Source organism: Lethenteron reissneri, chromosome 21 (genome assembly GCF_015708825.2).
Source record: "Lethenteron reissneri isolate LAM-NWPU_2019-01 chromosome 21, ASM1570882v1, whole genome shotgun sequence".
Lineage (NCBI taxonomy): Eukaryota > Metazoa > Chordata > Hyperoartia > Petromyzontiformes > Petromyzontidae > Lethenteron > Lethenteron reissneri.
Window position 1 is genome coordinate 8,075,346 of NC_083799.1, and position 10,946 is coordinate 8,086,291.

Here is a 10,946-nt window from a genome sequence, read left to right on the forward strand (position 1 = left end):
CTGAGACAGTCGGCAGCCTGTGAATGATTACCCGTAGCTATTGGCAACCATCCCTGCCAGGTTTATTTTTTGAATTCTTAACATATGACTGGATTACTTTTTTAAATTAAATTAAATTTATGAGCAATTTTAAGCTGTGCAATATGTTGTGAGCATGTCAGCCTTCCCTTGAGTATTGTTTGAGTAACTGATTGGTATCCACTAAAAATGTGTGTTTGTTTCATATTAAATGACTAATGACCTTTGCATTTCATCCATAGAGGAGTTTTTGGCCTTAGGTAGTTGTACAGTCAAAGTGGAATAATGTGAAGAATATCATTTTGAATCATGAATTCTAATGTGACACATTTTTGTTTTAGCGGTTGTGTTTTTATTATATTTGCATCTCTGCATTAATCTATGCTGCATTGGCATCAGAGGTGAAAGGAACTCATATTGGCAGTGTGCCATAACTCATAATGATACCGATAATGATATAGAATGGGCCCGATTCTCGTTTTGACAAATGTAAATTTTTGGCAAAAATACACCCATGATTGTGCAAACAGCAATGGGGCAAATCATCAGGGTGACAGTAGGTTCTGGTCATTTCATAACGATGTGACTCTGAGCCAAAGTGTGAAATGGAGCCGGATCAAATTCAGTAAAGTTGTTTAATTTGATAATAAGAAAATTAACAGTAAGAACATTTGACATTGTCATCATACTGACATAATTAGTGGTCATATTGCTTGATCATAATTTCTGTCATGTAGTTGGCATGGACTTATAAACATGGGTAAAATTAATATGTAAATAAACTGACCTTCATTGTGAATCTGCTTATGTCACTGGTCCCTCCTACGATTCAATACTTTTATTAGCATCAAACTGAAATCGTAATGAATTGCCAAACAGTACACAAAAACCTTGTCCATCTGTGCAGGTTACGTTTTTGAAAATAGTTGCAGTCAGCAAATCCGCAATCCACAAACTCAAAGGCATCAATGGGAAAACTGCGGGGTTTGTTTCATGGTTCGTAATACGACAGCCTCCGACTCCTTTGTTTTATGTTACCCTACATTAACCCAAACATGAAACAGGAAGTATTTTTTTTATGTACGAGTAATATTTTCTATAGTATTAAATGCAACTCTTACAGTAAATGTACAGCATGAAAACAATACTGTACTGTATATGTTAAAGCAAAGCTAAAAATAAAGAGAAGGTTAATGATGTGTGCTGTACAGTTTTAATGTTGGTGCCGTTGCAAAATAATCAATGAAGGCACTGATAAGGTAAGAAAGATGGTGTAGCTGAACCTCACTGGCTCAAAACTCTTGGAAAACATGTGAACTGACAAAGTGTCATATCAATAATTTTCCATCGACAGTTTAAAGGGTCGAAGTGATTTTTTGTAAATGATTTGAATTTGTATGGTACTTAATAGATAAATCTGATGGGATATATAAATATATTTAGTGTGTCCAACATATATGAGCGAGAGTGTTGTGCCTACTTATTGATGTTTGCAGAGCTTCACTCGACCAAGAATAGGACGATGAGCCATTTGTAGCACTCGCGATATTATTCACATCTCTTGTAATACTGCATGGTTTCTTGAGTAGGTTGTTAAGAAAGAGATGTAGTCTTATGATGTTGTCATTGTATGGGACATTCTAAGACATGGTGTACCATCAACCGCATCAGAACATTAACAGGCTGATGTGCACTTCTCCTTCATAAATGGATAATTAAATACTAGCCACAGTGTGATGGTGGCCATGTAATCTAAACGATATACCATATAATAATCCACTGTAGTCTGCGTTCCTTCAATAGAGGAATTGCAAAACTACACCAACTCTCTCCTGAAACCCATGTATAGCTAGCAGACCTCGACTGTGGCATTTAGCTCCTCAATATATTGACATACGCAAAAATCGAATAGAATTGTAAGTGCTGTGGGTAGCCTGGAAGGAGAGTGTTTTGGAGGGTTTAAGCAATGCTGGCACCCCCATTTTATGATTACTTTCAGTGGTGTCTTACCTGCATTCCTGCGAAGAATATTAGCATGGCGAATGTGGCTCTTCACAGTGCATGGAGAGGCTCTGTCATCACCGGTTCCACCGACCTGTGTGATATCCTGTTGCCCACGATTTTCAGGGGTCACGTTATGTCGTGTATTCTGCTCATATTTAAACACCAAGATATTTATAGACCAACATTTTTTTCTGACCTTTTAGACTGAAGACAACACTCCCTTTACTCTATGCAAATGCAAGACCTTAAAAGACTAATTTTAGCTTAAACTTTGCACATCTCAGTAGATTATTAGCACCGTGTCAACAATTATATTAGTTATTGCAGCTGTTTCTGAATTACAATAGGATACGATTAGAAGTGGTGTTCTGAAAAGACATTCTGTCCTATGTTTATTATGGTGTTGTCACAGCACATCATCAATTTTACCATGGTGGTAACTCCAGACTTAAATCAGTCATGCTCATACAGTAATTATAAATCTCCATCATAGGCAGATAATCATTTGAAAAGAAAAGATAATGTTTTGTCGGAATGTAAAAAAGAAAATCACATTTGTGTGTGAGATTGATATTTTTAAATCCTTTATATTAAGTTCACTTGCTTGCGTGCTTGCTTGCTTGCTTATGACAGTGCAAATCTTTCGGTCGTTTTTTAACCCACTTCCCGTGATCCAATCGAGCTGACATTTTGCACACAGACTCGTTGTGCGTGACAATTAATTTTCGTGAAAATTTTTTCCAAAATTTTACACTGTTTAGGGATTTTTTAAATTATTTAATTACCAATTGCTTAATGGTGGCAGACAATCATCTGACCCATAGGTGGCAGCCATCTCAAGCCAGAAGACGAGAGGACTCTAGCCGCCCGTTTCATGATGACGCAAATGTTGACTAACCACATGGCATGAAATCCCTGCCTTCACGCTGTACAGTGGAGACTATTTATAGAGCAGTTAAATTGAAGCCGCCAGGTTCTTGAAAGTGGTAAAACGGGTCAACGCTAGTGCCCTTGGGAATATACGGGGGATGTCAAGAGGTGATCTTTCATTTTTAAATCCTTTATATTAACTTCACTTGCTTGCTTGCTTACTCAAGAAAAACAGAAATGAATAATATGAAACCGATGCCATGCATATAAAGGATTTATAGTGAAAAACTTTGTTTTTACGGGTTAATTTTTGTAAGTTGAGTAGGTGGCTTTTGCAAGTGTGAAAATTGGCTTATTTCTCTGTTCTGACATAATTTTTGGTTGTTATATTTCAAGTAAACTGTCTACTTGCCCTTGGGTGACTCCCACCTCAAACCTGTAAATAACCTCTGGTTGCAACAGCCCTTTCTTGTTCTGCAGTTCTGCTACTGTGTCTTTCTGCCTGATGACGATTGGTTGTGTTGCGATCGAAACGTTGCAGTTTATTATTTATTTTTCTACCTACGTGACTTTATCAAAAGAACCAAAAGAGTATGTCTGATACTCTCAGATTTATTCTAGCACTTTGTTGTAGAGAGAGTGTACCGTTTTTCACCAAGAGCCAAATGAGCTAGATATGTGTAGTGACATCGCGAATGTCACTGTGGTGCCGGCCCTAAAGGGGCACGGCGTGCGATGTACTCACATCGCGGACATCACGTATGTAGCAACATCGTGTCTGTCACTGTAATGCCGGCTCTAGCGAGGCACGGCGTGCGATGCATTGTCATCGCGGATACCCTGTAGGTGGGTGTAGTACCAGCCCTAGGGGGGGCTCGGTGGGCGCTGGGATAGCGCTCAGTGGCACCACGCGTGGCGTGTAGTGCTGACTCCTACAGGAGGGAGTGTGGGAGTGTCAGCCATGGGATGAGGTTACCCTAGGCCATGGAATGCTGGTTGAACCTGGAAGGCACGTGACAAGTAAGATCTACACAGGGGCCCCAGGTGGGGGGCTTGGGGGTGGTCGCGTGTCAGGGTAGATCCTACGGGAAGCGTCGAAAAATGACGACGTTTCTCGAAGGTGGTCGTGGCCAACAGCATATAAACTGGGGTCCGCACAGGGACCGGGGTTCAGCGTTCCTATCGTCATCTGAAGATCTACGTTCTACGTCCAAGAAGAAGTCACCAACACGTGGATGAGGACCCCAGCTAGGGTCCTGTCCGGTCTAGCTACTCCCAGTAACAAGCGTAGTTAGCCTGCTGGTCCACCATTATAGGTTATCTGGTAAAGGGGCAGTAACCCCTTTGTGTTATGTGTTGGTGTTAATAAATATGTGTTGCCTCCAAGAAGTACGTCTGCGACTCAGTTGAACCCACTACACATGGAATTGAACAATCTAGTTTTGACATTATTGCTGCATTTGTCTTAAATATTCTTTAACATATGTGGAACCATAATCAGTTTTGTACAAATGCATGTTAATCACTAATTTCATGTAAGCATGAAATATAACGTTGTGTTTCTCCAAATGTATATTTCATACTGCAGAATATTCTTCATTACAAGGTTCATACCCATTCTGAAATGTAAACCTTTAGGCACAATAAAAAAAACAATGCGATAAGTCCTTTTACTGTATTGACAATGTTATTGCAAGTGCTCTGGCTTTTTTTATTTTCTAAAACTATACATTTGTGTTTCTAGCCTCTTTGTACAGGCTGCTCGCAAGCACTGATAAGAAGACGGCCGTGCACACGCGCGTCATCTGGGCCTGCGACTGGTCTCACGACGGCAAATATTTTACGACGACCAGCAGAGACAAGAAGGTGACTTGTTAGGTGTATGCTAATTTTGGCACGTAAATAGAATTGTGTTGAGCAAAAGATGTGGAGTGTGCATGAACATATACATTCATCGCCATATCGTATCGTCTGTAACACCCCTCTGGGAATGCAAATGTTTGGTCTGTCCGGAGATGCAAAATACTCCTCTCACCTGGAGTTGTTTTTACGTGCCAGGTGGTGGTGTGGGGCAAGCAGGAGAATGCGTTTCCAACCGGTGCCATGGGCCCCATCTGCCAGTGCTCCTCTGTCCTGGACGCCACAGACTCTGCGACAGCTGTAGCATTTGCCCCTCGCGAGGCATGTGACGGCAGGTATTCACTAGCGTTAATTTATTGACATCTAAAGAACTTTCCATTTGTCGTTTACCTCTGTGTGGTGTGGCTCGCATACACGTTCACATGGTAGATGTGGCTTTCTCCTACACCAATGATAAACTAGGAATAACTCAAGGTTTGTCTGCGGTCACAAATATCGAACCCATTTGCATTATTGTAGCACTTTGGCTATTCATTGGCCTCATTTCTGCTATTCATCAGGCAACTCTTGAAGCCATTCACAGGCTCATCAACCTCAACATGAACAAATACATGTTGCTGAACAACTCCGCATCATTAGCAAGGAGAAGAACATGTTGGAAAGAGGTTGTGTCAGGGGACATCACGTAACCATATAGAAATCATTTTATGTAACCACTTTAGAAGTAAAATGCATACAAGTTGTGGGAATGAGATGGATTCGGTTTTTTTCATTTGTACAGGGTCAAAGAAAGTTATAAGCTTTTGAAGTTGCTACCATTCAAGATGATGATGTTGCCATGTGATTAAATTACTTCATCTTTGACTTGTAAGGCATGAACAATGACGAGATTAAGTAAACTGCTCTAAATAATTGGTATCTTTTAAGTTCTTAAATTTGGCAGTGTGCTGGCACAATTTAGTTTTTCATTTTGAATTTACTGGAGTACTGGGGCACGTTCACAATAAAAGCGGAGAATGACATAAATCTACAATTGGCAGTGCTGCATCCACACACCAAATGCGAACATTGATTAATGCTAATTACATCCTATCATTTCACTGTTATTGACATGTACTGCTGTGTAACGGTTGATAGCCAGGAAGCTATTTTAAAATGTATTGTCTTTCTTTTTATTAAATGATGTACCGTGTTTTTTATCACTTGAGTGGATACTTTTTGGCATGGAATATGAAGACCGATATCTGCTGAGCACGGTGGGGTCTGTCATTTTGTGTTTATCGTATTATAGTTATTATCTTTTGTGTCATATCTGTTAACGTTATTGAATTCGAGTTTTTGGGTCACACCAATTCAAGAATGACCAAATTTGTATTTTCAAAATTAATGTGATTTTTTTTGTCCCTACACAGTGTAAACAGGACTGTGCTAGCGAATCATCTGAGCTCAAACTCAATTAACCTTGTGCACCAATCGCTTTGTGAAAAGTGTGCGAGATATAAAATTTTTGCACTGGATTGTAGCGGGCAAAACATAAGAACCTCTGGATTTATGAATTACACTGACTTGTCACAAGGGAGGCCGCATCTGACTTTAGAGCAGACCAAAAGCGTTTTATGTTGGCATAGGATGATTCCCCTGAAATCTCATTTTCCATAACTGGCAGATAAGGCGGTTGATGCCTATGTCATGAAACAAGAATGTGAATGTTCTTGCGCAGGTAAAAATGTGACTTTTAAACAACTTGTATTTTCATTTCATTTGCAAAAAATATAGAAAATTACCAGCAAACACAACAACAGTTACAAGTGATTTTTTGTCATCTGCTGTTGATGGCAGTCTTACGCTATTTAAAATATCTTAAGAAAAAATTCTGCAAAAATGTAAGTTATTTGAATTGTGCAAATCCACTGTTTGATGGCTCTGTTCATATATCCCATAGGCAGAGCAGCCCCTTTTGACGTTTTTATTTATCTTAGCTTATAATTTCTGAGAGGTGGTGGGAGCTTGGGAATGCCTTTAGCCAGTATTGGATTGACTATGGCTAGTGATAGTATTTCTAGTCACCGAGCAGTTTTTGCAGACGTCGCATGTACATACTTAGCAAAGCATTCACATGCGTAGGAAAGTTCTCTTGGCTTTTTTCTTTTCTCTGGAATGTTTGCTGCAGGATTATTTTTTTGATATATTTGTCTTTGTGTTAGAAGTGAAGGGATTAATCTTGGATTTCTGTTTTTGCCTTATTGGCACCTTTTGTGGCATGAAATATTAAAATACAGCAAGTTTTATAGCTTCATTAACTTTGATGTATTTTTCCTTTGTGTAAGTGAAGCTCCCACATTAGCAGTCGATGCTTACAATGCATTACACCGATTGACCAATGTATTTCCTGAGATAATGTATTCCAATTTCCCCCTTTTCCTGCTGTGTCTTGTGTAAAGTTTATGTATAACCCACCTTAAGTATTAAAATCTGAAGTATAGTTGAGGTCATGATGTCACTTTTAGCCCCGGTACAATTGTTGCTCCAAAACTAAACCTCAGCTCTTGTTTTTTTCTGCAGATTGGAATTTCTTAAAGTTATTTTGGTTTTGCCAGTTGTGTTTGTAATATGATGAGCAGTAACAAGTGTACAGTTGAACAACTATATTTTATATTTTAGAGGTAAATCAAGCATTTCAGAAAATATTGGTAAAATACACAATTCAGTGTTCTAATGTTTTGTGCGGTAATTGATTTTCAATGTTGTCCATGCACTTCTCCAAAAGTAACATGCTATAATTGATTCACTCTAATAATTGAATTTAGTAGCTATATTTCACTATGTCGAAGGCCCAAGCCATTCTAACTAACCATTTGTGTTGTTTTGCCTCTGTGTAAATGTACATCATTGTGTTTAAGCCTGCTGTTATTTTCTAAAAGGGTATTATGTCTTGTTGATCAGGTACTTGATGGCAGTGGGGTTGGAAAGTGGGAAGATTTCCCTGTACTTGTGGAACGCCAGTGCTGATTCTGCCGTTCTTCGTGACTGGACACCGTGGGCCTCTTTCAGCAAAAAGTACAACGCACTGCACACATCTGCATACCGCATGTAGCTGACACATTCACATTAGTGTATGTGCGAAATGTGTTTCCTAATGTCATGCATAGGGTACAATGTTTTATTAATGAGATTAGAATTTTTCAAATATATACACTTGCTTTTTTTCAGACCCCACTCGCCTATATTTTTGCAACTGTAGCTTATGCCATTTAGCATTCTCGGAGTCCATTAAATGCATTGCTGTAAGCAGTTTTGGAATCGCATTGAATGTAAATGTATTTACAAATCTCATCTTAAATTGCATGTCACCGCTCATAAAAGTTTAACTCGAGAATGTAATATTTTTTTACACTTTCCAACTAAGGTTTAAACATTAATGCATTAGCTCTGTCCAACCGTCCGTAACGCGGGGGGGGGGGGGGGGGGGAACTATAGAGATGATCCAATATGAACAAAATTTCAGTGTAAGGTTGTGTTGCAATCGGGTACTTACTCAATTGAAACCCAGCCAAATTTATGAAAGGGTTTCCGAAAACATGAAGAAACAGTCCAGAGCAAAAAGGACTCTTTGCAAATATGCAAATTAATTAGCCCTAACAGCAAACTGTTTTCTTCTATACTCATAATTAAATCCTTTCAAAGACCAATGCACGTTGGAAAGCGTTTACATAAAACATGCATATACGTATTTTTTTCTAAATTGTTGAACATTCCGGTGGATTTGAATGATAATTTTTGCACCTCTGCTGCAGCATGTCGCACACGCTGACTGTGAAGCGGCTGCGTTGGCGGCCCCGGGTGGGGCGCGCGGGAAGCGACACGGACGATGTTGAGGATGACGCCTGGCTACAGCTGGCCAGCGCTGGAGCTGACAGCGCTGTCAGGATATTTGACGTTTACGTACCCAGACATTACATTTGAAAATTGTAAGGTTGTGTTACAGTTAATCGATAGATAAGTTGCATGTGGTGGGGTAAAATGCAGACAACTCTCACCTCTTTCAAGATGTCTGGCCAGTGTGGTAGACTAGGCTAAAATATGTATTAATCTGCCTCCATTCCAGGGGAAGCCATGTAATCTGGTCTAGTTTTGTCTTGAAACTCTAAAACGATGATTTTTTTTAAATTGGAGAAACAATCAAGAGAAAATGTATTGATTTGAAGCTTTCGTGACTGCAGAAATTCATACTTTTTGGTTCTTTCGGTAAAGTCACGTGGATAGAAAAATAACTAATAGATCACGACATTTCGATCGCAACACAAGCAATCGTCTTCAGGTGAAAAAATACAGCAGGTGGACTGCTTGAGGCAGGAAGAAATGTAGCGAGAGAGCTACTGTAGCCAAAGGTTATATACGTTTGAGGTGGGTACAACCCAAGGGTAAGTGGGCGGGGCTAGAGATGGAATTTGCAAGTAAATGTAAGATCGCAGAGCTAGGCATACCTCGGCTAATCCGAGTGGGGGAGGGAGGGGAGGGGCTGCCGTAACGGGCGAGAGGGTGGGGGTGAAATTCAAAGAGAAAACAGGGTGAGAGAGAGAGAAAAAGAAAAAAAGATCAAACTTAGAAATGTAATGCAACTCAGAGAGTCGGCCAACACAACAGTTAACACTTTACCTGGTTGATCAATGTCTTTCCAAAGATTGCTAAATTTGCATCCATCTTTTCGGTTGAAGTCATGTCTGAGTTGTGTGGAAATCATCCCCGTAGAGGTGGTTCAATCTTGATTTGAAGCTTTCGTGACTACAGGAATTCATACTCGACAATTCTGCCACCTAAACCGTACCTTAAAGTAGTACAGTATGTGCATTCATTCCTCATACTTCAACTCAATATATAAGAATTTTACTATTTCGGAACGTATGAAACAACAAATATAAATGATTTGGGGGAAAAGATTGAGTAATGCTCAGTCTATTGTTTGGCCAGGCATGCATTTCATGCCGTTCCATGTGGTGTGGGTGGCTCACTTTTCACACTGTACTGGTTTTCTGCGCTGCTATGTGTGCCGTCCATGCTTGGTTTGTCTTGTGTTGATCAAGCCTAACACTATATTGTGCAGGATTTCGCCCCCTTTTTAAATCCTTTATATTAAGTTCGCGTGCTTGCGTGCTTGCTTAGGACCGTGCAAATCTTTCGGTCGTTTTTTAACCCACTTCCCGTGATCCAATCGAGCTGACATTTTCCACACAGACTCGTTGTGCCAGACAATTATTGTTCGTGAAAAAAAATTCCCAAATTTTTACACTTTTTAGGCAAAAAACATTTATTTTACATATATTCAAATAGAACTAATTCATGGCTTTGGCTGAACGTCAGAGTGTAAGAGCCAAGAGCGTAACCCATCCACAGGCCGTGGCGGAATAGCGCAGTTGGTAGCGCCCTCGCTTCCCATGCCAAAGGTCGCGGGATCTATCCCCGCGTCCTCCACAGGCGAATATATTTTTAAATACTTTATATTAAGTTCGCTGCCACGCATATAAAGGATTTATAGTGAAAAACTTTGTTTTTACGGGTTATACTTATTTAGCAGTAAAATTATGTCAAGATGTCTGGAAAGAGGCCATTAAGTGCAAGTGATCTCAGAAGTGCAAAAATATACCGTATCGCAATTACTTTGGATGTATGTACTGTACAGTATTTTTATTTCGTGACTTGTTTTGAGTTATTATTTTATCATAAAATCGATTTTCCATTCAATATGTGCTTTAAAAAGGTTTGCTGCATTCTTAAGTGTGATTTTATTTTGTCTTGGGGTCACATTTTTGTGTAGGAATGCATATACAATGATATGGAAGTCCATGGAAAAGTAGTGTGCTGGTGAGGAGGTAGAAAGGTACCGACTAATATAGTCTGTCTCACCTCCACACACAGTATTGGCACTGGAATCAAACTTGTCAATTGGGGGTGGTCCACTAATCCGGAGTAACCCCTGGTGAGGAGCCCCGGACGGGTGTGCGGATACTCACAAGCCTCCAGCTGGGTGCTGTTCAGTTGGAGTTTTTCCCAGTGGATGAGAGGGTCGCCTCAAGAAAGGAAAACAGTTGTCTGTGCTTATGCACCAAATATTAGTTAAGAGTATTCGGCCTTTTTGGAGACGGTGGGTGCAGTGCTCGACAGAATGCTGCCTACAAACTCCATAGTCTTACTGGGCG

The 10,946-nt window shown here is 39.9% G+C and overlaps 1 protein-coding gene across 2 annotated transcripts in view; it reads left to right on the top strand.

Moving 5' to 3' along the window:
* ELP2 (elongator acetyltransferase complex subunit 2) overlaps nucleotides 1–10,491 on the top strand; it is a 49,173-nt gene extending 38,682 nt beyond the window's left edge. For both annotated transcript variants that reach the window (XM_061555675.1, XM_061555676.1), the window contains exons 19-22: nucleotides 4,637–4,758; nucleotides 4,951–5,087; nucleotides 7,696–7,809; nucleotides 8,547–10,491. In XM_061555675.1, coding sequence (XP_061411659.1) covers nucleotides 4,637–4,758; nucleotides 4,951–5,087; nucleotides 7,696–7,809; nucleotides 8,547–8,715 — 542 coding nt within the window. In that variant the 3' untranslated portion in view covers nucleotides 8,716–10,491. The remainder of the gene's footprint in view (nucleotides 1–4,636; nucleotides 4,759–4,950; nucleotides 5,088–7,695; nucleotides 7,810–8,546) is intronic.
* Nucleotides 10,492–10,946: the final 455 nt, after the last annotated feature.